The sequence below is a fragment of the Macaca thibetana genome, chromosome 1 (genome assembly GCF_024542745.1).
Source record: "Macaca thibetana thibetana isolate TM-01 chromosome 1, ASM2454274v1, whole genome shotgun sequence".
NCBI classification, from domain to species: domain Eukaryota; kingdom Metazoa; phylum Chordata; class Mammalia; order Primates; family Cercopithecidae; genus Macaca; species Macaca thibetana.
The window spans coordinates 16,907,338-16,933,318 of record NC_065578.1 but is presented as its reverse complement, the minus strand read 5'-3'; the positions used below and the strand labels follow the sequence as shown (position 1 = coordinate 16,933,318).

General features: G+C 51.2%; 5 protein-coding genes across 6 annotated transcripts in view; 3 read left to right on the top strand and 2 right to left on the bottom strand.

Moving 5' to 3' along the window:
- Nucleotides 1–16,037, top strand: part of PADI1 (peptidyl arginine deiminase 1) — a 169,791-nt gene extending 153,754 nt beyond the window's left edge. Inside the window, exon 17 of the mRNA XM_050791233.1 lies at nt 15,794–16,037. The gene's annotated coding sequence lies outside the window, so the exon portion shown is untranslated. The remainder of the gene's footprint in view (nt 1–15,793) is intronic.
- PADI4 (peptidyl arginine deiminase 4) overlaps nt 1–16,037 on the top strand; it is a 55,504-nt gene extending 39,467 nt beyond the window's left edge. For both annotated transcript variants that reach the window (XM_050791212.1, XM_050791220.1), the window contains exons 11-16: nt 6,822–6,976; nt 8,268–8,412; nt 8,648–8,750; nt 10,534–10,604; nt 11,000–11,128; nt 15,558–16,037. In XM_050791212.1, the coding sequence (XP_050647169.1) occupies nt 6,822–6,976; nt 8,268–8,412; nt 8,648–8,750; nt 10,534–10,604; nt 11,000–11,128; nt 15,558–15,791 (837 nt within the window). In that variant the 3' untranslated portion in view covers nt 15,792–16,037. The remainder of the gene's footprint in view (nt 1–6,821; nt 6,977–8,267; nt 8,413–8,647; nt 8,751–10,533; nt 10,605–10,999; nt 11,129–15,557) is intronic.
- SDHB (succinate dehydrogenase complex iron sulfur subunit B) overlaps nt 1–25,981 on the bottom strand; it is a 689,037-nt gene that overhangs the window by 339,075 nt on the left and 323,981 nt on the right. The gene's annotated exons all lie outside the window — the stretch shown is intronic.
- Nucleotides 1–25,981, bottom strand: part of PADI2 (peptidyl arginine deiminase 2) — a 579,517-nt gene that overhangs the window by 290,816 nt on the left and 262,720 nt on the right. The window lies entirely within an intron of this gene.
- PADI6 (peptidyl arginine deiminase 6) overlaps nt 25,120–25,981 on the top strand; it is a 30,391-nt gene continuing 29,529 nt past the window's right edge. Inside the window, exon 1 of the mRNA XM_050791139.1 lies at nt 25,120–25,294. Within this exon, the coding sequence (XP_050647096.1) occupies nt 25,179–25,294 (116 nt within the window). The 5' untranslated portion in view covers nt 25,120–25,178. The remainder of the gene's footprint in view (nt 25,295–25,981) is intronic.

Below are 25,981 nucleotides of genomic sequence, written 5' to 3'. Positions count from 1 at the left end.
GGCTCAAGGTGCCCAGAGAAAACGATGGAAGGAGTGTGGGGTCCAAGGTTTGCTAGGACACATGGCTTTCCGACAAGCATCTGTACTGTGCCCCAAGGGAAGGGAGAGTGGCCCTGCCCACACAGAAGGCTTCAGAATGAAACTTCAGTCAAACTCAACGACTTGCCCCGAGGCTTGCTTCCTCCTGGCCAAGCTGTGTGCCGAGCAGTCGAGATGCAGAGATGCTGTTGGATTCACAGTGTGTACTCAGCCACGGGGTCGAGTCCATCCTGTTTCAGCAGCGTTGGGGCAAACCAGTCAGCTGCTACCGTGACTTTGCCCTCTTTCCGCTGCTTTCAGTCCTGCCTGGTTCAGTGGCTGTGTCTCCTACTTTGATGCTCCAAGTATAACAAAGGTCAGCTTTTCTGATGCCATGAGTCCTGCTGGACAGACAGACGGACACCTCGGCACCGTTGTCATCCCCTTTCCCACAGACAACTTTGGATGAAGGCAGGCGGCACTGGTCCCTCAGCTAAGCACATCTGCATATTCTGACTCAGATCACTCAGAATGAGGCCGGGTGCGGTGGCTCACACCTGTAATCCCAGCACTTTGGGAGGCCAAGGAGGGCGGATCACCTGAGGTCAGAAGTTCAAGACCAGCCTGGCCAACATGGCGAAATCCCATCTCTAAAAATCTCTACAAATACAAAAATTAGCTGGGCATGGTGGCGTGTGCCTGTAATCCCACCTACTCAAGAGACTGAGGCAGGAGAATCCCTTGAACCCAGGAGGCAGAGGTTGCAGTGAGCAGAGATTGCACCATTGCACTCCAGCCTGGGTGACAGAGCAAGACTGTGTCTAAAGAAAAAACAAAAACAAAAACAAAAAAAACCACCCAAATCACTCAGAATGAAAAGAATTGGAGAAAAAGTCACACTCGGCACCAGGCTTTGGCCCCACCTGCCTCTCCAGCACCATTGTGGGTCACTCTTGCTGTCCCTTACCCAGCCCCACCTCCACTGGCCTCCGTCCTATTCTTCAAACTTGCCGAACGTTTCCCCACCTCATGGTCTTTGCATACGCCATTCCCTCTGCCTGCAACGCTGTTCGCTGTCCACGAGGCGGGCTGCTCCTCAGTTTTCAGGTTTCAGCTTCGATTCCCTACTCAGTGAGGCCTTTCCTGATGCTGAAGGAGGGATCCCTACTCCCACCCCAACCCCTAGCCTTCTCCACTACAGCCCCCTGTTGACTTCTTCAGTGTATTTTGTTAAAATCATGGACTCCTTCATCTATTTTTTATTGCCCACGCTGCTGGGCCCGAGGCTGTTATGCCTTAACGCTGTCCATCGGGCAGCTGGCACGAAGCTTCACACAGTGGTGGTTCTTCCCGTAAGCATCGTCAGTCAATTTTCTATCACCGCTGCCAATGGGAAACCAGCAGCACTTCCTACAGATAGAAGGCAACTGTGAAGTTAAACAAACTGAAACAAGATCCTGCTACCAAAGCCAGCTCGTTACAAGTGACTGCAGCATCTCGGAGCTGGAGGTCAGCTCTCTGGTTGTTAACATGAGAGATGAGCTGGTGTCAGGGATGTGTTTGCATCACTGAAACTTGAATTTTTGAGGAAGCCAGAAAAGACTGGAGGAAAACGAGAAGGGCAACAGCTTTCCAACGCCGTGTGTGCCTCAGGCTGCATCCCCTGGCACCCGTGAGCATCCCCCGCACAGCCCACTCTTGGGGGGCCACTTCTGCAGACTCTGGACACCCCTTCTTTTGCCTGCAGAAATCCAAGCCTGAAGGCTGTATAACTTACCCCCTCTCACAGCAGCAGCCGGGGCAGTGATGTGGATGAATTTACATTCCTTCATCACTGTTCGAACACATACTCAGCCAGGCCTTGTTCTGGGCACTTGGGATATGACAGGGAGCAACGCCAAGGTCCCTGACCTCACAGAGGGGACATTCTGGCCCGAGAGACAGACAGCAGACAATGAATGGAACAAAGCAGTTATACAGTTCCTTAGAAGGTGACGTCAAGAGCTGCAGGTGCCAGGTGTGGTGGCTTATGCCTGTAATCCTAGCACTTTGGAAGGCCAAGGTTTGAGAACTGTTTGAGCCCAGGAGTTTGAGACCAGACTGGGCAACATAAGGAGACCTTGTCCCTACCAAAAAAAAAAAAAATTGTTTTAATTAGCTAGGCATGGTAACGCATGCCTGTAGTCCCAAGTACTAGAGAGGCTGAGGCGGGAGGATCGCTTGAGCCCAGGAGGTCAAGGCTGCAGTGAGTCATGATTGTACCACTGCACTCCAGTCTGGGTGACAGATGAGACCTTGTCTCAGAGGGAAAAAAGAAGAGCTGCAGGAAAAGACAGAGTAGAGCGGAATGGAGGGGCTCACAGGTGCCAGTGTGGTAGGGAAGGTGGATTAGGTTACATTCTTAAAGCCGAGTCTGGTGGCTCATTCCAGTAATCCCAGCACTTTGGGAGGCCAAGGCTGGTGGATTACTTGAACCTAGGAGTTTGAGACCAGCCTAGGCACCATAGTGAAACCCTGTCTCTACCAAAAAAAATTTTTTTTAATAAAAATATGGTGGTACATGCCTATAGTTCCAGCTACTTAGGAGGCTGAGGTAGGAGGATCCTTGAACCCTGAAGGGTGAGGCTGCAGTGAGCCATGATCACACTACTGCATTCCAGCGTGGGCAATAGGAGTGAGACCTGGTCTCAAAAAAAAAAAAAAAAAAAAAAAAAAAAAAAAAAAAAGATTGCATTCTTAAATAGGATGGTCAGGGTGAGCTTCACAGAGAGGCTGACCTTATAGCAAACGCTTGAGGGAGGTGAGCGAACTGGCCATGTGAATGGGTGTCTGCGTGAAGAGTGTTGTAGGCAGTGAAACAGCCAGTGCAAAGGCCCTGGGGCAGGAGCCTCCCTTGAGTGTTCAAGAATAGCAAGAAAGCCCGGAGGGGTGGAGCAGAGCAACCAGAAGAGCGGGAGGAAAGGTGGTCAGAGAGGAGATAGGAGGTGGTAGGAGAGGCAGCCAGAGGTGATGGGAGGTGGTAGGAGTGGCGGTCAGGGAGGTGATGGGAGGTGATGGGAAGCGGGAGGAGAGGCAGTCAGGGAGGAGATGGGAGGTGGTAGGCATGGTAGTCAGGGAGGTGATGGGAGGTGGGAGGAGAGGCGGTCAGGGAGGAGATAGGAGGTGATGAGAGGTGGTAGGAGGGGTGGTCAGGGAGGTGATGGGAGGTGATGGGAGGTGATCGGAGGTGGGAGGAGAGGCAGTCAGGGAGGTGATGGGAGGTGATGGGAGGTAATGGGAGGCGGGAGGAGAGGCGGTCAGGGAGGATATAGGAGGTGATGGGAGGTGGTAGGAGGGACTGTGGTCAGGGAGGTGATGGGAGGTGGGAGGAGAGGTGGTCAGGGAGGAGATAGGAGGTGATGACAGGTGGTAGGAGGGGTGGTCAGGGAGGTGATGGGAGGTGATGGGAGGTGATCGGAGGCGGGAGGAGAGGCAGTCAGGGAGGTGATGGGAGGTGATGGGAGGTGATGGGAGGCGGGAGGAGAGGCGGTCAGGGAGGATATAGGAGGTGATGGGAGGTGGTAGGAGGGACTGTGGTCAGAGAGGTGATGGGAGGTGGGAGGAGAGGCGGTCAGGGAGGAGATAGGAGGTGATGGGAGGTGGTAGGAGGGGTGGTCAGGGAGGTGATGGGAGGTGATGGGAGGCGGGAGGAGAGGCGGTCAGGGAGGAGATAGGAGGTGATGGGAGGTGGTAGGAGAGGCTGTGGTCAGATAGGTGATGGGAGGCCATAGGAGAGGCAGTCAGGGAGGTGATAGGAGGCGGTAGGAGAGGCGATCAGGGAGGTGATGGGAGGCGGTAGGAGAAGTGGTCAGAGAGGTGATGGGAGGTGGGAGAAGAGGCAGTCAGGGAAGAGCTAGGAGGTGATGGGAGGTAGTAGGAGAGGCAGTCAGGGAGGTGATAGGGAGGTGAGGAGAGGCGTAGGAGGTGATGGGAGGCCGTAGGAGAGGCAGTCAGGAAGGAGATGAGAGGTTGTAGGAGAGGCAGTCAGGGAGGAGATGAGAGGTTGTAGGAGAGGCGATCAGGGAGGTGATGGGAGGCGGTAGGAGAAGTGGTCAGAGAGGTGATGGGAGGTGGGAGAAGAGGCAGTCAGGGAGGAGATAGGAGGTGATGGGAGGTGGTAGGAGAGACTGTGGTCAGAGAGGTGATGGGAGGCCGTAGGAGAGGCAGTCAGGGAGGAGATGAGACGTTGTAGGAGGGGTGGTCAGGGGAGGTGATGGGAGGTAGTAGGAGAGACTGTGGTCAGAGAGGTGATGGGAGGCCGTAGGAGAGGCAGTCAGGGAGGAGATGAGACGTTGTAGGAGGGGTGGTCAGGGAGGTGATGGGAGGTGGTAGGAGAGGCTGTGGTCAGAGGTGATGGGGAAGGGACAGGATGACAGGATGGAGTTGGGCTTGTTGGCTACTGGTAAGGCCATTGTTTAGAAACTGAGAATCATCACAGGGTCTTAAACAGAGGAGGATTATGATCTGGTTTGTTAGAAAAGAGAACAAGCCCTGCTACGCGTTGTATAAAGAGAGCAGAGGCAAGGGGGAGGGGAGTGGGCAGGTGAAGAATGCTGGGAGTGCAGGCAGGGCGTGGCTGGAGGAGGCGAGAAGCCATAAGATTCCAGCTATGTCTAGAAGGCGGAGCCAGCAGAACATTCGGACCCCCACTATGAGAGAGGCAAGCCAAAGCTGACAGCAAGGCTGTGACCTCTGTGGGTGGCAGGCACCATCCCTTGGAAGGGAAGGACTGTGGGAGGAGGAACAGGTTGATGGAGAATGAGGAGGTGGGAAGAGGGGGCCCAAAGTTCTGTTCAGGGTAAGTGGGAGATAATTGGTCAACATCCAAATGGGAAGTCGGGTGAGCCCCAGTACACATCTGACGTTTGGGAGGGAAAGGATGCCCAGAGATGCGAACACGAGTGTTGTCGGCTCAGGAATGGAATTCCATGAGACTCGGCAGGACCACTGAAGGGGCGAGTGAGGTTGGAGGTGAACCAGGATCCCCCAGAGTCCTGAAAGCCAAATGCAGACAGAGTGCCAAGAACACAGGCATGACCGGCTGATTCAGGGGCTTCTGAGGGGGAAGGTGCGGGCCAGGCATTGCCCTTGGGGTTTGGCTGTGTGTTCATGGAGACCTGGACAAGGAAATCTTGGATGGGCAGGGGAAGGCGGGTTGGTCTGGGTTTTAGAGAGAAGTGGAGAGAGGAACTGGAAGTATGGTTTTTAAATTTGTGGAATCAGGCTGGGTACAGTAACTCACACCTATAATCCCAACACTCTGGGAGCCGAGGCAGGAAGATTGAGCCCACAAGTTTGAGACCAGCCTGGGCAACATAGTGAGACCCCATCTCTACAGGGAAAAAACAACTTTAAAAATTAGCCAGGTTGTGATGGCATGCACCTGTGGTCCCAGCTACTCGGGCGGCTGAGGCAGGAGGATCGTTTGAGCCCAGGAGGTCAAAACTGCAGTGAAGAAGTACATTTGGAGATCACAGACCTTCTTGAGACCTACTCATCTTCCCAGAAACTCACACCTGGGCACACAATTTGGCGTCTACTCTCATAAAGTTCATGGCCCCCATGAAGCCTCAGGGAGCGGACCATCTATGTGTAGAAGGCTAGATGTACCCTCTCCTGGGAGGCGGGGGAGATGGGCCGTGGACTGAATAATGGCCCCTGTACATCCTAATCCCCCTGAATCTGACGTTTCCTTATAAGGTAAAAGGGACTTTGCTGAATGTGATTATGTTAGGGATCTTGCGATGGGGTGATTATCCTGGTTTATCCTGGAATGGGGGAGGGCCTGTGATGATGGAAGCAGAGACTAGAGATCTTTGAAGGTGGAAGAAGGGGCTGCCAGCCAAGGCGGCTGTTAGAAGCTGAATAAGACAAGGAAATATAATAGATTCTTTCCTCAGGGCCTCCAGGAGGAACCAGCTCTGCCATCCCTGGACTTAAGCCCAGTGAAACTGATTCACACTTCTGGCCTCCGGAACTTTAAGAGGATAAATGTGGCTGGGCATGGTGGCTCATGCCTGTAATCCTAGCACTTTGGGAGGTTGAGGCAGGCAGATCACTTGAGGTCAGGAATCTGAGACTAGCCTGGCCAACATGGTGAAACTCCATCTCTACTAAAAAAAAAAAAAAAAAAAAAAAAAAAGCTGGGGGAGGGATAGCACTAGGAGATATACCTAATGTAAATGATGAGTTAATGGGTACAGCACACCAGCATGGCACATGTATCCATGTGTAACAAACCTGCACGTTGTGCACATGTACCCTAGAACTTAAAGTATAATAAAAAAACTATATTAAAATATATATATACACACACACACACACATATACACACACACAAAAATTAGCTGGGCGTGGTGGGGCATGCCTGTAGTCTCCACTACTCAGGAGGCTGAGGAGTATTGCTTGAACCCAGAGGCGGAGGTTGCAGTGAGCTGAGATCGCGCCACTGCACTCCAGCCTGGGCAACAGAGTGAGACTCTGTCTTAAGGTGGAGAAAAAATGATGTTTTGCAGATTCGTTTTATGCCAAAGTTAAGGTTTCCCAAGCAGCTGGCATGCGTTAGCTAGTCCCTTTTCTTGTCCACTGAATGAACTAAACATTCCTTTAACATTCCACACGTGATAACAGCACCTGCTATGTACCAGCTGCAGACGGTACTGAGTTACTTCCTGTGCCCAAGTTCATCTCTAAACTTGGACCCCCGCACCCTTCACCAGGGACCTCATTCCTCTAACTCTTGGCACTCCCTTCTCATATCTCAGGGTCCAGATTTTGGCTACGTAACTCGAGGGCCCCAAACAGGGGGTGTCAGTGGGCTGGACTCCTTTGGGAACCTGGAAGTGAGCCCCCCGGTCACAGTCGGGGACAAGGAATACCCGCTGGGCAGGATTCTCTTTGGGGACAGCTGTTATCCCAGGTAAGGAGGGGAGTAACAGGAGGGGGCGGCCAGGACCCAGGGAGGCCGTGGAAAAGCAGAGGCCAGAGTGGAAGCCTCACCTACCTGCTTCCGACTCTAGAGGGCGCAACAGGCTTGAGGGAGTATGAGGGGAATCCAAGTACAGGGTGAGGAATGCAGGCTTTGGATCCCATAGACCCAAGTTCAGTTCCAGCTCTGCCACTTACCCTCTTTCAGTCAGTGAATATTTACTGAGCATCCGGAATGTTCTGGGAGCTGGGAATGCAACCATGGACACGAAAGACAAGTCCTTACCACTACTCTAGTGGGGAAATAGATGATAGAAAAGTAGACAAGATAATTTCAAATAGTGACAAAAACAAAAGAGAGGGGCACAGGAGGAAGAGGAAACGTTAGGGCGACCAGAAGGGCCTCTTTGGGGAAGGGGCTTTTGAACTGAGGCCTAATGACAGAAGGGACAGGGCCACATGGAGATCTGGGACAGAGAGTTCCAGGCAGATGAAAGTGCGTGTGCAAAGGCCCTGAGGCAGGAATGAGCTCCTGTGTGCCAGGATGGCTAGAACTAATTGAACAAGAAGAAGAGTCTGGGCACAGTGGCTCACGCCTATAATCCCAGCACTTCGGGAGGCTGAGGTGGGTGGATTACCTGAGGTCAGGAGTTCGAGACCAGCGTGACTAACATGAGGAAACCCTGTCTCTACCAAAAATACAAAAATTAGCTGGACGTGGTGGCACATGCCTGTAATCCCAGCTACTCGGGAGGCTGAGGCAGGAGAATCACTTGATCCCAGGAGGCAGAGGTTGCAGTGAGCCGAGATTGCACCAGCCTCGGCAACAGAGGAAGACTCTGTCTCAAAAAAAAAAAAAAAAAAAAAAAAAAGTAAGAGCAAGGCAATGGAACGCTAATGGGTTTTTTTAGGAGAAAACTGAGGCCCAAACAGGTGAAGGAATGTCCCCAAGGCCACACGGCTAACAAAAGATCACCAACTTAGGTCAGTCTGGCTCTAAACCCCATCTGTACTCAGAACACCAGCATCTCGTCTAATTCAAGAGGCAGTGCTTTCTGAGGCTAAACTCTGTCCTACTTAGTGCTTCAGTTTCCCCCAATGAAACTAGAATGACAATTCCTTAATTTCTCAAATGTTAGGGGATAAAATAAAGGCATTCCAGCCTCCTGCATCCTTTTCTCAGCCGAAGGAGAACCCTGACCTTTTTGCCAGGCCCCTTGTCCTTCAGAGACTTCCCTGTAGTCCTTGCTGCCAATAACACCCCTTTAACCCTGCCATGATAGTAGTGACAGCCGGGAGATGCACCAGGCCCTGCAGGACTTCCTAAGCGCCCAGCAGGTGCAGGCCCCTGTGAAGCTCTATTCTGACTGGCTGACCGTGGGCCACGTGGACGAGTTCCTGAGCTTTGTGCCTGCACCTGACAGGAAGGTACAGTCTTGGGGGCTGCCTCAGGAAGCGATGCCTCCTTCCTAAGCAGACCCTCTGCCTGGGGTGGGAGCAACGTTACTTGTCTGAGTCTATTTTTCCTTCACCCTTAGGATGGGAGTAGAGGAGGTGGCCAGTTTGGGTCCAAGTCCACACTCCTCCCACCCTCGGCAGATCCACCCTCCTTGGGAGCCCCAGGGGCAAAGCTGACTTCTAACCCCAGTGTTTCTGCCTCCAGGGCTTCCGGCTGCTCCTGGCCAGCCCCAGGTCCTGCTACAAACTGTTCCAGGAGCAGCAGAATGAGGGCCACGGGGATGCCCTGCTGTTCCAAGGGATCAAGAGTAAGTCGACCCTGCCTTGTTCTCCCATCCGTGCACCTTCCTGCTTCCCGTGGTCTGCTGTTGCCTGGAGGGAATCATCCAGGCAACAGGGTAGCATCTGAGCACCTACTGTGTGCCAGGAACTGTGCCAAACACTGGGGAGACTGCATGGACAGGGCAGAGCAGCTCGCTACCCATTAGGCTCACAGGCCAGGGGAAGTGAGTCAACAGAACAACTGCAACACAGGGGCTTTGAGGGGTGTCTGAGTGGACGGAGCTCAGGGAAGCCTTCTTAGAGGAGGCAAAGGCCAAGTAGGAGCATGCAAGTAGGACTTGGCTGGGCAAACGGGGCAGGGAAATGACAGGAAGAGAGATACTGCAGGCAGAGGGACAGGGCGTGTGAAGGCTCAGAGGCAGGAGAAAGCGTGATGTGTGTGAGGACCCGGGGGAGGTTCGGTCTCGCTGGAGCACAGATGAAATATTTCGGCAGAGCTCACAAACACGGGCCAGGCCCACGGGCTGAGAAGCCTCTGTGGCTGAGAGCTCCACCTCAGGTCTGAGTATGTTGTGTGGCGTCAGGTGAGGGCGGATCTGTTTCTTCCTCTCTTGATGGGATCTCTTTGGAGACAAGAGAATTTAGCATTAATGCAAGACAAAATATTTTAGTGAACAAGTTTCAGTGGTTCAACTTTTTAATAATTATAAGTAAACCTGTTACATTTTTCTGGACGTTCTTTTTTTTGAGACGAAGTTTTCCTCTATTGCCCAGGCTGGAGTGCAGTGGCGCAATCTCAGCTCTCTGCAGCCTCCACCTCCTGGGTTCAAGTGATTCTCCTGCCCCAGCCTCCCAAGGAGCTGGGATTACAGGCGTGCACCACCACGCTCGGCTAATTTTTTGTATTTTTAGTAGAGATAGGGTTTTGTCAGGCTGGCCAGGTTGGTCCCGAACTCCTAACTTGGTGATCCTCCCGCCTCGGCCTCCCAAAGTGCTGGGATTATAGGCGTGAGCCACCGAGCCCTGCTCAAAACAAGGAAATTTCTTATTGACGGCAACTAAATGGTATTTGTAGCATTTTTATCACACAGTAGATTCCATCTATTCACTATACTTTTCTGAGCTGTCTGTCCTGCATGCAAATAGATATTTTTAATGTTGTCTGTTTTCTGTGCTGTTCCTATAAGTGTGCTATCAAAATACATTAAACTAGGCCAGGCGCGGTGGCTCACGCCTATAATCCCAGCACTTTGGGAGGCTGAGGCGGGTGGATCACTTGAGGTCAGGAGTTCGAGACCAGCCTGGCCAACATGGTGAAACCCCGTCTCTACTAAAAGTACAAAAGTTAGCTGGGTACGGTGGTGTGTGCCTGTAATCCCAGCTGCTGGGGAGGCTGAGGCAGGAGAATTGCTTGAACCTGGGAGGTGGAGGTTGCAGTGAACCAAGATCGTGCCATTGCACTCCAGCGTGGGTGACAGAGCAAGGTTCCCTCTCAAATAAATAAATTAATTTAATTAAACTATAAAAATATATTTTAAAAATAGAATTTAAATGAGGTGAGAACATTTTTAATGAGAACTTATACTGCTAAAATATTGTATTAAGGCATTTGACTCACAGGTGCTCATAGCAAACGTGTATGGTAAGAATTATTACTGCCTCCATTTTATAGGTAGGAATACTGAGTCCTCCTGGCACTGGCTGGGAAGAGGGAAATCGACCTCTGAATTCATTTGCCTTTTTTTTTCTTTTTTTCTTTTTCTTTTTCTTTTTCTCTTTTTTTTTTCTTTTTCTTTTTCTCCATGACAGAAAAAAACCAGCAGAAAATAAAGAACATTCTGTCAAACATGACATTGAGAGAACATAATTCATTTGTGGAGGTAGGAGCCTGGGTGCCCACACCCCAGCAGACCTGGCGCCCCACCCTTCCCGCCCCTCACTCCCCACCCCCAGCCACTTTCCCAGCGATTAGAGGCACATCGCAGGAGTCTCCCTCAGGATCTCAGGATGTGCTGGAACACAGAGAGACACAGAAGCAGGGGCGAGGCAGAGACTGGGAGAGGCTGAGGGAGCAGAGGAAGCAGGAGGCCCCAGTGCCCCCCGAGAGTACTGGCCAGAGGTCTCTCTGTGCAGGGGACCCTGGCAGCTGCCCTCACTGCCTTCCTGACACTGTCCCAGGTCCTTCTCTCGGCCAGGGGACCTCAGTTCCCACACTGTCCCCCACCAACCCCACCACCGGCAGTTCCCCACTCACTGCCTCTGCCCCTCCCCTCAGAGATGCATTGACTGGAACCGCGAGCTGCTGAAGCGGGAGCTGGGCCTGGCTGAGAGTGACATCATCGACATTCCGCAGCTCTTCAAGCTCAAAGAGTTCTCCAAGGCCGAAGCCTTTTTCCCCAACATGGTGAGGAGGTGGCGGCTTTAAAACCCCACGGGATGGCATGGAGGTAGCTCAGCCCGAGAGGCCAGCAGGGCACCCGGGCGGGCCCAGAGGGCTTGGCTCCTCTCCGTAACCGCTTGTAGCTTTGTCCTGAGTGGTTCAAGGTCAGACATGACCAGGTCCGTGCACATTGGTGTCTGTCCACGAGGTCAGGCTTCTACTGATGCTATTTCCATCATAAAATCCACAAGCCGCACGGAGTTCCCCGGGGGCAGTTCTCAGGTGGGCAGAGCCCTGGGCATGCAGGCTCAAGCCACTCCACAAGTCAGTCAGTACTGCAAACCATACATAGTAGTGTACTTAATCAACATAGAAATGTTATAGACGAAACATTCCACATCAAAGCAATATTTAACATCAAGAGAGAAAGGGATAGGAAAAGGGGTCAATGAACCAGTCCAAGGAGAGTGATGTGGACAAGGAGAGGGTCCTAGGCTGATCTGAATGGACATCAATGTCTTGCAAGGAAGAGTGTAATTTTGGCAGAGCCTTCAAGAGCTGGTGCCAGGTGCTAATCACTAGTGACAGCAAGACAGTGTCTGTTAAGACAGTCACCTTGAGGCCGGGCGTAGTGGCTCACACTTGTAATCCTAGCACTTTAGTAGGCCAAAGCGGGTGGATCACTTGAGGTCAGGAGTTCGAGACCAGCCTGGCTAACATGGTGACACCCCATCTCTACTAAAAATACAAAAATTAGCCAGGTGTGGTGGCAGGAGCCTGTAATCCCGACTACTTGGGAGGCTGAGGCAGGAGAATCACTTGAACTCGGGAGACAGAGGTTGCAGTGAGCCAAGATTGCACTATTGCACTCCAGCCTGGGCGACAGAGTGAGACTCTATCTCAAAAAAAAAAAAAAAAAAAAAAAAAGACAGTCATCTTGAGCTAGTGAAGACCTGATCTTTTTATAGCTGGAGTCCTCTGGTGTGGACTGATAGTAATAGAGTGTGCCTGCTTATGTCCCTGCCTGGTTGGGTGCAGTCTCTGTTGATTAGTCAAACATCTGGTTCCTGTTAGCATGGTGCCTTTTGAAATGTAAGATGGAGTCTTTTTCTAAGATGGAGTCACTTATGCCAAGGGTGCTCTCTACAGGCTTACATGGCCCTGTACCACTTCCAGAGCACCTTCTGGTATCTCACAACAATTCCGGGAGTCAGAGTCTATCGCCGCCTCTGCCAGGGCTCTGACTTCAGACCCCACACCAGAACCAACATGCTGCCTTCCCACCTAGCAGCTTCCCTGGGGCTTGGGGGTGGTGCCGGGGATGGAGGGACGGATGGGGAGTCAAGCAACAAACAAGACGCCCTCAGGTCGCCTTATGCACCATAACAGGGACACATGTGGGGGCACCACCTCAGACTGGGGGGTCCGGGAAGGCGCCTGTGAGGAGGTGGGGCTGGCACTGCCTAGGCTGAGTGGGTGGGATCCACCTTCTGGAAGCTGCCCTTGAGAGTGGTCCCACCTTTGTCCTGAGCGTTCACTGTGTCCCCGAGTGCTGTCTTCATATCATCCACTGTGTGTTTGCCACTCCTTGGCCCCATTCCTCCCTCTCTTCAGAGCATACCCGAGGCCCAGGCAGAGACTTCGCCCAGTTCTACGGGGGAACTCCAGCCACCCCCTTCTTCTGGAGCTGGGGGTTACAGTTCAAGGAGGAGCCAGCAGGCCCTACCACAGTGGTTTTCAAACTGGGTTCCCTAGGGCCCTTGAGTTTGAAGGCAGTGCCTCAAATCCAGTGGTTCCGATTTTCTGTTTCTGCATGGACATTCTGCAAAAGACTGTGTGTAGATAAAGGGTCCCTTGGCCAAAAGAAATTAAACTATTGACCCCAAACATTTTGTTTCCCTCCAGTTTAGCCAAGCCAGGCTTCCCAGTGCAGGAATGAAAGTGGATGCTCAGCCGGGCACGGTGGCTCAAGCCTGTAATCCCAGCACTTTGGGAGGCCGAGACGGGCGGATCACGAGGTCAGGAGATCGAGACCATCCTGGCTGACACGGTGAAACCCCGTCTCTACTAAAAAATACAAAAAACTAGCCGGGCGAGGTGGTGGGCGCCTGTAGTCCCAGCTACTCGGGAGGCTGAGGCAGGAGAATGGCGTGAACCTGGGAGGCGGAGCTTGCAGTGAGCTGAGAGCCGGCCACTGCACTCCAGCCTGGGCGACAGAGCAAGACTCCATCTCAAAAAAAAAAAAAAAAAAAAAAAGTGGATGCTCATGGCTACGGTAGTCAGCAACGCTGAGAGCTGACTGTGCACCTTCACTGTTCAAGGTCCCCAGAGGAAGCCTGAGCATGAGACCTCTCTCCTGGGAGCTGGCTGTGGGAGGCAGGGAAGAGGGAGTGAAACAGGCAGAGAGATGAACAGTGGGAGGCACTTAGCACACACGAGCTGTGTCTAGGCGGTGGCAAAGAATGAGACGCCCCCTTGAGGACCCATGGAAAATGGCTGTGCACCTACTATGTGCCAGCACAGTGCTGTGCCTACGTGTTCTTACCTAATTGTCATTGCAACGGGAATGTGTGTTGGGCTCATTTTGCTGATGCGGCTCAGAGGGGTAATGTGACTTGCCTAAGGCTACACAGCTATTGAATAGCAGAGTTGGGATTCAAACCCACATAGGCCTATAGCCAAAATCCTCACCTTTCCACCTCACCGGGCCGCCTGCCAATCAAATGGAGGAAGCAGAGTCATTTACATACATGATTTACATATGGAAAGTGCCATAACAGAGGCAGTCATTTATCCATCCAGTCAACAGATATTTATTGAGTGCCTACTATGTGCAAGGCACAGTGCTGGGAGTTATGGGAACACAGAGCAAGAGTGACTGCCAGAGCTCAGGGATTCATGAGCAGTTTCACAGAGGGGCTGCCACTTGAGCTGGGCCCTGAGTAATAGAAAGAGTTTACCAGAAGAGGGCAGGCAGGGGAGGAGAGTGTAGTGTTAAGAGCATGGGCAGCAGCAGAAAGAATAAAATCAGCCAGGAGGGGTGGCTCATACCTGTAATCCCGCACTTTGGGAGGCTTCAGCGGGAGGATTGCTTGAGTCCAGGAGTTCAAGACCAGCCTGAGCAACATGGAGAAACTCTGTCTCTACAAAAAATACAAAACTTAGCCAGGCATGGTGGCATGTGCTGAGGCAGGAGGATTGCTTGAGCCCAGGAGATGGACATTGCAGTGAGCTGAGATCGCATCACTGAACTCTAGCCTGGGTGACAGAATGAGACCCTCTGTCTCACTCGAAAAACAAAAAAAATGAAATCATGTCCTTTGCAGCAACATGATGGAGCTGGAGGCACTATCCTAAGTGAACTAAAACAGAAAATCAAATACGGCATGTTCTCACGTATAGGTAGAAACTAAACAGTGGTGCGCATAGACACAGAGATGGAAATAATAGGCACTGAGGACCACCAAAATGGAGAGAATGAGAGCGAGGTGAGGGCTGGAAACTTACCTCTCAGGTACGATGTTCACTATTTGCATAATGGATACACTAGAAGCCCTGTGCCCACCAGTAAGCACTATACCCGTGCAACAAATATGCATATGTACCCCGAATCTAAATTGTTTAGATTTAAAATAAATAAGAGTATGGAACTTGGAGTCTAATAGCTGTAGTCCTAGAATAGCTGGGTGGCCTTAGGCAAGCCATTTTCCACATCTGGGTCTCAGTTTTCTCATTTGTAAAGTGGGGATATTATTCTTATTTTGTTTTATTTTTTTGAGACAGAGTCTCACTCTGTCACCCAGGCTGGAGTGCATTGAGATGATCTTGGCTCACTGAAACCTCCACCTCCTGGGTTCAAGCGATTCTCCTGCCTCAGCCTCCTGAGTAGCTGGGATTACAGGCGCATCTGGCTAATTTTTGTATTTTTAGTAGAGACGGGGTTTCGCCATGTTGGCCAAGCTGGTCTCGAACTCCTGACCTCAGGTGATCCACTCGCCTCGGCCTCCCAAAGTGCTGGAATTACAGGCGTGAGCCACCACACCTGGCAATTTTTATTTTTGAGATAGAGTCTCTCTCTGTTGCCCAAGCTGCCAGGCTGGAGTGCAGTGGCACAATCACAGCTCACTGCAGCCTTGACCTCCTGGGCTCAAGTGAGCCTCCTGCCTCAGCCTCCAAAGTAGCTGGGACCACGGGCATGCACCCTCATGCCCAGCTAATTTTTAAAAATACTTTTTGTAGAGATGGGGTCTCACCATGTTGCCCAGGCTGGTCTCAAACTCTTAGGCTCCAATGATCCTCCTGCCTCAGCCTCCCAAAGTGCTGGAACTACAGGTCTGAGCCACTCTGCCTGGAGGGGCTGTTATTTGCAAAGGTCAGAGAAGGGAGGGGCCGCTCAGATTGCGCTGCAGGCTGCCTGCTGCTGCCTGTGACCTGAGCCCTCATTTCTCTGCAGGTGAACATGCTGGTGCTGGGGAAGCACCTGGGCATCCCCAAGCCCTTCGGGCCCATCATCAACGGCCGCTGCTGCCTGGAGGAGAAGGTGCGATCCCTGCTGGAGCCTCTGGGCCTCCACTGCACTTTCATCAATGACTTCTACACCTACCACATCAGGCATGGGGAGGTGCACTGCGGCACCAATGTGCGCAGAAAGCCCTTCTCCTTCAAGTGGTGGAACATGGTGCCCTGAACCCATCTTCCCTGGCGTCCTCTCCCTCCCGGCCAGATGTCGCTGGGTCCTCTGCAGTGTGGCAAGCAAGAGCTCTTGTGGATATTGTGGATCCCTGGGTGCAGCCAGCCCTCCCAGCCCTGGCTTGCTTTCTTCTTCTGTGTCCCAGTTTCCCACTCTGAAGACCCCAAGATGGTCCTAGCATTGCACACTCAGTTCTGCTCTAAGAAGCTGCAATAAAGTTTTTTTAAGTCACTTTGTACATGAGGTCAAGATGTTGTTGGTGTCGTTCATTCATTCACTCATTTGTCATGGTTGAATTGACTGTTACAAAACAAACTGAAAAGTGTTCACAGGCTGCCCTGAAGGCCACGTTATTGTGTGTGTGTGTTGCTCCCAGACATGTATTTGGGTTATAAAATTTTGCATGATCCTAGTTCATTCTGAGTTTCCCACAGGACCTTTCCAAGAAAAGGAGGAGGGAGCAGAGGAGGGGTCAGCCCCACTGAGGGTCTGGGCATATCCCTCTTTAAATTCACCTACAACTGGGCATTCACCTACATACTGACAGTGATGGATTTTTGTGGAATGGAGTAATTCATCTCCTCAGTGTTCTTTTTGTATATTGCCTTTTATGGCTTTGACATAAAGACTTAGATTCCTCTGTAGAAAATAAAACTCGATGGCTTGAGATCATTAAAATTGAGACCAGATATTGGCTTGAAAGTGTCCGAGATGTTCAAAGAACACCCAGGGATCCTGTTATTTTCATGTAGGTCATGGAGAACATATGATGGTGGAAAAGATGAATATCAAAAACCTCTGCCTTCACACTTCCTGATTTCAAAACATACTACAAGCTATAGTCATCAAAACAGTACGGCATGGTCATAAAGACAAATAGACCTATGGAATAGAATAGAAAGCCTGGAAGTAAACCCTCGAGTATAACATTTCTCCAAAGATGATGTACAAATGGCCAACAAGCACCTGAAGAGATGCTTACCATCACTAACCATCAGAGAAATGCAAATCAAAGCCACAGTGACCTCGCACCCATTAGAATGGCTATTATCCAAAAAAAAAGTGTTGGTGAGGATATTGAGAAATTGGAACTCTTGTGCGCTCTTGATGGGATTGTAAAATGAAATGATGCAACTGCTATGGAAAAAAGTATAGAGGTTCCTAAAAATAATTAGAAATACAACTGGTATATGATCCAGCAATCCCACTTCTGGGTAGATATCTGAAAGCAAGATCTCTCTCTTTTTTTTTTTTTAAGACGGGGGGTTTTACCACGTTGCCCAGGCTGATCTCAAACTCCTATGCTCAAGCAATCTGCCCACCCTGGCTATGGAATATTATTCAGCCTTAAAAAGGAAGGAAGGAAGGCCAGGCACGGTGGCTCACACCTGTAACCCCAGCATTTGGGGAGGCCAAGGTGGGCAAATCACTTGAGCCCAGGAATTTGAGATCAGCCTGGGCAACACAGCAAAGCCTTATCTCTACAAAAAAGTACAAAAAAAAAAAATAGTTGGGCATGGTGGTGCTCACCTATAGTCCTACCTACTTGAGAGTCAGACGTGGGAGGATCACCTGAGCCTAGGGAGGTCGAGGCTGCAGTGAGCCGTGATTGTACCACTGCACTCCAGCCTGGGTGACAGAGTGAGGGAGACCCAGTCTCAAAAATAAGGAAGGAAATCTTGTCAATGTTACAACACGAATATGCTTTGAGCACATTATGCTACAGGAAATAGCCAGTTACAAAAAGAGAAATCCTGTATGATTCCACTTACATGAGTTATCTAGAAAAATTCACAGGAACAGAAAGTAGAGGCTGGGCCAGGTGACTCACACCTGGAATCCCAGCACTTTGTGAATCTGAGGCAGGTGGATCACTTGAGGCCAGGAGTTTGAGACCAGCCTTGTCAAGATAGCGAAACCCCATCTCTACTAAAAATATGAACAATTAGCCGGGTGTGGGGTACACATGCCTGTAATCTCAGCTACTCGGGAGGCTGAGACACATGAATCTCTTGAGCCTGGGAGGTGGAGGTTGCAGTAAGCCAAGATCACCCCACTACACTCCAGCCTGGGCAATAAAGGAAGACAGTCTGGAAAAAAAAAAAAAAGTAGAATGGTGGTTGCCAGGTACTGGAGAAGCAAGAAGAGGGGAGTTGTTGAATGGGTGTAGAGTTTCAGATTTGCAAGATGAGAAAGTTCTGGAGATCTGTTTCACAACAACGTAAATATACTTAACACTGTTGAACTGTACACTTAAAAATCGTTAAAATGGGCCGGGGCAGTGGCTTACATCTGTAATCCCAGCACTTTGGGAGGCCAAGGCAGTCAGATCACCAGAGGTTAGGGGTTCGAGACCAGGCTGGCCAACATGGTGAAATCCTGTCTCTACTAAAAGTATAAAAATTAGCTGGAGGCCGGGCGCGGTGGCTCAAGCCTGTAATCCCAGCACTTTGGGAGGCCGAGACGGGCGGATCACGAGGTCAGGAGATCGAGACCATCCTGGCTAACACAGTGAAACCCCGTCTCTACTAAAAAATACAAAAAACTAGCCGGCCGAGGTGGCGGGCGCCTGTAGTCCCAGCTACTTGGGAGGCTGAGGCAGAAGAATGGCGTAAACCCGGGAGGCGGAGCTTGCAGTGAGCTGAGATCTGGCCACTGCACTTCAGCCCGGGAGACAGAGCAAGACTCTGTCTCAAAAAAAAAAAAAAAAAAAAAAAAAAAAAAAAAAAAAAATTAGCTGGGCGTGGTGGCGCTTGCCTGTAGTCCCAGCTACTCAGGAGGCTGAGGCACAAGAATCACTTGAACCCAGGAGGCGGAGGTTGCAGTGAGCCAATATTGTGCCACTGCGCTCCAGCCGGAGCATAGAGTGAGACTGTGTCTTTAAATAAATAAATACTGTATATGTATATATATTTTTTAAAAACCTCTGCCCTGCCCACTAAGGAGAAGGGGATCCATAAAACCTGGGTCAAAACACGCTGCTCTGAAGAAAATCAGCTGTTCCCCCAGTCCCAAATGTGCTGGAGCAAAGGACGTGAGTGTTTCTGTGGACCAGAAGGGGGCCAGGGATGGAGGAAGCTGGTATGAGTTCAGCCCCAAACCTGGCAGATAGGGCTGCCTGGAGCAGTGAACAGGACTTAGCAGATAAAACTGAAGATTTTGCTGGATTGCTAGGGCTGGGGAAGGACTCAGAGACAAGCTGGTGGATAAGGCACCCCTGGCATCAGGGGACATGGGGATGCACATATGTTACCCCAGCCACGTGTGGGTTGCAGGTGGGAGGTGTCTCTGGAGGAGAGAAAGTGCTACCAGCCCCCTAGAGCACAGAGCCATCCCCTGGTCGTGCCCATCAAACAAAACTTCCCTGTTCCTTTAGCCTTGCTGCCACCTCTCCCTTCCCCAGAGACCACATAGGCGTTTCCTGAAGCTGCTACAAATCATCACGAACTAAATGACTTAAAACCACAGAGATGGACCCTCTCTCAGTTCCGGAGACCAGGAGATCAAAATCAGTCTCGCTGGGCTGAAATTCAGGTATCAGCAGGACCATCCCAGCTCCAAAGGCTTTAGGAGGAGAATTTCTTTTCTAGCTTCTGCCAGCATTCCTCAGCTAGTGGCTGCCTCACGCCAATCTCTGCCTCCCTGGTCACATGGCTTTTTCTTCTGTGTGTGTCAAATCTCCCTCTGCCTCTCCCTTATGAGGACACTTGTGATGATACTTGGGGCCCATCCAGATAGTCCGGGACAATCTCCCCATCCCAAGATCTTCATTCACCTCTGCAAACAAAGACTCTTTCTTTTTTTTTTTTTTTTTTTTCTTTTTTTTTTTCAGATGGAGTTTTGCTCTTGTTGCCCAGGCTGGAGTGCAGTGGCGTGATCCCGGCTCACCGCAACCTCTGCCTCCTGGGTTCAAGCGAATTCTCCTGCCTCAGCTTCCTGAGTAGCTGAGATTACAGGTGCCTGCCACCACGCCCAGCTAATTTTGTATTTTTAGTAGAGACGAGATTTCTCCATGTTAGTCAAGCTGATCTCGAACCCCCAACCTCAGGTGATCCGCCCACCTCGGCCTCCCAAAGTGCTGGGATTACAGGCGTGAGCCACCGCGCCCGGCCACACAGACTCTTTCTACGTGAGATAACTTACAGGTTCCGGGGATTAGGACCTGATATCTCTTGGGTGCCATTATTCCACCTACTGTAGGTTGGAAATCACCACGTGCCAGCTGCAGCCGGCAGAAAAGGAAAGAAAGAAGCCAGCCTCCTCCTTTCCACAGCTCTAGGCCTTGCACCTGCATTAAGCCCTCATAGAAAAGGGTGAAGATTCCCCTTTATTAAACTGAGTCTTTTGTGTGGGAGTCGACTTTCCAACTCCTGAATTGAGACTGTTTTACGTCTGCTTCCTGGAAACAGATTCTTAGATGGAAACAGATTCTTAGAGGATGTTTCAGGGAGCGCACCTGTTGATGGGGGAGGGTGTTTCAGGAAGCGCGCCTGGGAGGGAGTGCAGGGGGTTTATGGGGGAGGGTTTTTCAGGGAGCGCACCTGGGAGGGAGTGCAGGAGGTTGATGGGGGAGGGTGTTTCAGGAAGCGCGCCTGGGAGGGAGTGTGGGGCTCAGAGAGAGACACTGAACTGGGACGCAGTTGCCTCAAGGCTTCAGGCAATGCATGGGGTATCTTGGGGGCTGGGGAAGGGCCTCAGAGTTGTCCTGCATTCAGACAAGACAACCTGGCCTTTGTCCCCCCCACAGTGAATGTGGCTGTCCCCAGAAGGGGACACAACCAGGTGCTAGGCCGCTCTTAAGCACAGAAGTCAATTCCAGAAGAGACACTTACGACACTCGCAGCAGCTGGGGGCGTGAGTGCCTCCCCATAAAGGGGGGCACTCTGATATCTCTTGGGTGTCATCATTCCACTGACTATAGGTTGGAAATCACCGCGTGCCTGCTGCAGCCGGCACCCACACCACAGCACCCACCACAGTGACTTCAAGTGACCATGGAACTTCTGATGGCTTAAGCGTAATGAGCAAACCTGAGTTGCCGAGAGAGAACTCCCTGCATGGAATAAGCATGTGAGGAGTTCGGGAGTCAATACAAAGTTACTTTATGATCATGTAACCCAAGCAGGTCCAGCCAATGCCACTTAGAGAGCTCCAGCCCAATAACTAGGTAGAAAGTGACTTTATTTACCAAAACTAGCAATGGGGGAGTGGTTGGATTCACATCAAAAGCAGCCACTTCGACTTTCTGGAGTGAAGGCAAGAGTTTAAGAAGGGAAATTTTGGCTGGGCGCAGTGACTCATGCCTGTAATCCCAGCACTTTGGGAGGCCAAAGCGGGTGGATCACCTGAGGTCAGGAGTTTGAGACCAGCCTGACCAACATGGTGAAACCCCATCTCTACTAAAAGTACAAAAATTAGCTGGACGTGGTGGTAGACGCCTATAATCCCAGCTACTTGGGCGGTTGAGGCAGGAGAATCGCTTGAACCTGGAAGACCGGTAGCAGTGAGCCAAGATCGTGCCACTGCACTCCAGTGTAGGCAACAGAGTGAGACTCTGTCTCAAAAAAAAAAAAAAAAAAAAGAAAAGAAAATTTGGTACAGGAGGCATGCAGGAATTGTGAGGAGTACAAGGTCTGTGTCTTCTTCCTCTAAAGCACGGGCTGGCGTCATTTCAGCTATGTGCTGAGTCCCCCTAAAGCACGGGCTGGCGTCATTTCAGCTATGTGCTGAGTCCCCCTAAAGCACGGGCTGGCGTCATTTCAGCTATGTGCTGAGTTGTTCGCTAGCTGCCTGGAGGTAATCTCTTGAATTTTGCAGCTGGATCTCCAGGCTTGGTCTGTCTCAAGATTAGCCCCTGGAACTTCTTTTACTATTATTATTACTATTATTATTATCATTTAGAGACAGGGTTTCATTATGTTGCCCAGGCTGGTCTCAAACTCCTGGGCTCAAGGAATCCTTCCATCTCAGCCTCCCAAAGCTCTGGGATTACAGGCATGAGCCACCACACCTGGCCTGGAACTTCTAAGTAAGCACGTAATTAGATATTAGCATACAGTTAGAGGAAAGTGAAGGGGCTTTATGGTGGGAAAGGGAGGGACGTGGAGTCTATTTTTAAGGTTAAGGGAAAAGGCTTCTGCAGTTTGCTTTAAGGTTACATCTTGAGACTAAAGAGAAGGGGAAAAAGTTGTAAAATGCATTTGAAGTTAAGCTGCTTAGTTACACTCACAAACCCTCGGTTCAGTGGCGACACCCCTGGAAACCCATTGGGTTATTCTCTTTTTTTTTTTTTTTTCCCTTTTTTGAGATAGAATCTTGCTCTGTCGGCCAGGCTGGAGTACAGCGGCATTATCTCGGCTCCCTGCAACCTCCGTCTCCCCAGCTTAAGCGATTCTCCTGCCTCAGCCTCCTGAGTAGCTGGGATTACTTGCATGTGACACCACACCCAGCTAATTTTTGTGTTTTTAGTAGAGATGGGGTTTCACCATGTTGGCCAGCCTGATCTCAAACTCCTGACCTCAGGTAATCCACCCACCTTGGCCTCCCAAAGTGCTGGGATTGCAGGCCTGAGCCACCGTGTCCGGCCGGGTTATTATCTTTTTAGGGGGAGGACAAGGAGGTCATTTAGTCATTTGCTCCACAATAATTTGTTGAGCACCTACTATGTCCGGGGCTCTTTTGCAGGTGCTGAGGATTCAGTGGTGAATGGGAAGCCCCTGGAGGGGAGCAGGACGTGCTCTGGGTCTGAGTCCCTTTCATCTCTGTCCACAAGGCTAGGTAAGGAACCTTCCTCACTGTGCTCAGACAGAGCCCTGGCACAAGGCAGGGCTGCCCCAGGGTGGGGAAGGTCAGAGCTTCCAGCCTGCCCTCCTCCAGACCCCAGAGCCTGGACTGGGCCTCAGCCACCCCTCCCCAGTCAACCCGTCTTCTACCTCCAGCTGCCTCTGGCCGCTTGTGTGTGAGGGTGGCTGAATCCTTTGGGATGAGTCTCGCCAGAGCCTCTGCACTCTGAGTGCCTCCTGCCTGTTTAATTTTGCCACTTTCAATCCAACCAGAGTGGTGTTTTGGGTCTTGCTGACCAACCCCCTGCCTCCAAGAGCAACTAAAACAGAGTCATCCTTGAGAGTTATGTTGAATGCTTAAAACCTCCAGGGAGCGGATTTTTTACTACAACTTGCAAATTTAACCAGCCTGGCTGACCGAGCAGTCTTCACTCAGTACCTCAGCTCCATCTCCTGTGCTGGGTACACCCGGGTGACTCTCACAGCTTTGCATATCAGAGCAAAGGCTGAAAACAAATGTTTATATTACAGTACAACCCTATGTAAAATACACAGCCATACAAAGGGGTGAAGGCTGCTTTTTACGTACTGATACGCAGAACTTCTCTCCAGTATAACTATGAAGTGAAAGAGGCAAGGTGTGGAATACTGGGTGGCACATACTACCGTTTGTATAAGAAGGAGGTAGTAGGAGGACAGAAGAAAAGAGTGAAAGAGCCCCGGACATAGTAGGTGTTCAACAAATTCTTGTGGAGCAAATGACTAAATGACCTCCTTGTCCTTCCTCAAAAAAGATAACCCGATGGGCTTCCAGGGGCATCTCCACTGAACTGAAAAGTTTGTAATTGTAACCAAGCAGCTTAACTTTGCATTTTATAACTTTTCTCTTTAGTCTTGAGATGTCACCTTGAAGGAACCTGCAGAAGCCTTTTTCCCTTAACCTTAAAATAGACTCCACGTCCTTCCCTTTCTCACAGTAAAGCCCCTTCGAATTTATCTAACTGTATGCTAGTATTTGAGGAGGAAGAGAAGAAGAAACGGATACACACACGTTTACTTGGTCATGCATAACATTTATTTGGAAAGACAAGAAACGGATAACAGTCACTACCTCCACCTACAGGTGGGTAAGGGACAGGGCAGGAGGGAGATTCTGAACTTGGAACCATGTGCATGTGGTACCTATTCAAGAGGAAGAATGACCCAGCCTGGGCAACATAACAAGACCCCCATCTCTGCCGAAAAATGTAAATCCATTAGCTGGGCGTGGTGGTGCAGATCTGTAGTCCCAGCTACTCAGGAGGCTGAGGTGGGAGGACCACTTGAGCCTGGGAGGTCAAGGCTGCCGTGAGCCATGATCACGCCACTTCACTCCAGCCTGGGTGACGGAGACCCTGTCTCAAAAAAAAAAAAAAAAAAAAAAAAAAAAGAGCTCAATCCAAGCTTAAGACATGAAATGAACACAATTTTAAAGTAAGTTATGTAAGTTTCTTGTGCCAGAGCAAGAATTCCTATTTCTTTGCTCTGTGGGCTCGGCTGAGATGGGTAGCAGCTGGTGACCCTGGCTTGATGTATTCATTCCACCAACACTTGCTGTGCCCCCACCCCCGTGACACAGCTGTAAGCAAGGAGCTCACCTTAATCACTGGGGGTTGGGATGCAGGTTCCTGGACCACACCCTAGACCTTCTGGGACCAGGAATTTGCAATGTTAACAAGTACCCTTGATAATTTTTGAAACCACCGGAGGGTTAATAACCACGTGGTCTGGGCAGGCACTGTGGCTCACGCCTGTAATCTCAGCACTTTAGCCGGTAGAGGTAGGAGGATTGCTTGGATCGAGAAGTTCGAGACCAGCCTGGGCAACATGGCGAAATCTGGTCTCTACAAAAAATACAAAACTCAGCCGGACATGGCGGTGCACACCTGTAGTCCCAGCTACTTGGGAGGCTGAGATGGGGAGGATCACTGGAGCCAGGGAGGTTGAGGCTGCAGTGAGCTGTGATTGCGCCACTGCGCTCTAGCATGGGTGATAGAGACCCCGTCTCAAAAACAAAACAAAACCACCAGTCCAGCACTTTGCCGAACTCCTTCATCAATTTCCAGGAGACACACACCCTAGAACTAAGACCCTAGAGCCTGGGCATGCTGCCACACACTGCCATCCTGACCACTCCCATCAGCTGCTCCCAACTGCCCTCTGCAGATATTTGCCCCGACAGCTTCCAGCTGAGTCCTGCAGCAACATGGCCAAGTTGACCACTCCAAGGCACCGACTTCCCAGAGCCCCTCCTCTTCCCAGCTGAAGGCCAGGGATGCCTAAGTAACTGGCCTCATACTCCCCTGGCCTGCAGCTCTGCCGGCACGAGCTGCCTGATAAATTGGTGATGAAGGGGTTCTGATGCCACCTGCTCCCCCGACTCTCAGTCACCAGGAAGCGCTGAGAGGGAAGATCAGTGCCACCTGGGCAGCTGCTGACCCCTCCCTCTCTTAACAAGGGGGTGGGCTGCACAGGCCTGGGCTGCATAACAGGGGAGGACAGGGTGAGCCCTGGGGCATCTGAGACTGCTGTGCCGAGAGAGGGCTGTGGTGCAGGCCTGAGGATGGTCAGCGTGGAGGGCCGAGCCATGTCCTTCCAGAGTATCGTCCGCCTGTCCCTAGACAGCCCTGCCCATGCCGTTTGTGTGTTGGGCACAGAAATCTGCTTGGATCTCAGCGGGTGAGATGCTGAGAGCTCTGCCAGAGCTGGCAGACAGAGGCAGGCAGGCCTGGGACCCAGTCCCCTTGATCTGGGAGTCGGGGGTTATTTCTCTAGCCTCACTGTCCTGCCACATCTTGGGAAGCCTTGGGTCTCTAGCGGGGGCCTCCCAGTTCCGACCACTGCAGGACTCTGACTCAAATCCTGCCTCTGCCCTGTAGCAGCTGCCATGGACTCTTAGCGAGCCAAGCGCCTTGGCCTCTCTGTCCCCCTGTGTGTGAAACCGTGGGGAGGCTCGTCCACGGGGGGCTGTGAGGAGTGGGCCAGGGAGACTGCGAGATGCTGGAGCCTGCAGGTGGAGGTGACTGACAGCAGGGTCATAATACAACCTCCTGAGTCCCTTGCCCTGGTCTTTTTCCTTAGGGGGATCCTTTGTGGCTCCTCCCTTCTTGGGAGTTGGGTGCTTATTACTAAGATGTAGCTGTGGTAACTTCTGCAGTGTTGGTAGCAGGGTGGGGTTTGGGCTGCAGCTTGTCAGAGAGCAAACACTGGGGTCCTCTGGGAGGGGGTGGTGGGAATAAGGACCCCAGAACACTCTGCCTCAACACCCTAAGGAGAATGAGGATTTGGGAGCCGTCCTCTCCCCCATGCCAGTCATCTCCTAGGCTGAGAAGGCGAGTGAGTGTGCCCTGACATGTGTCTCTTACC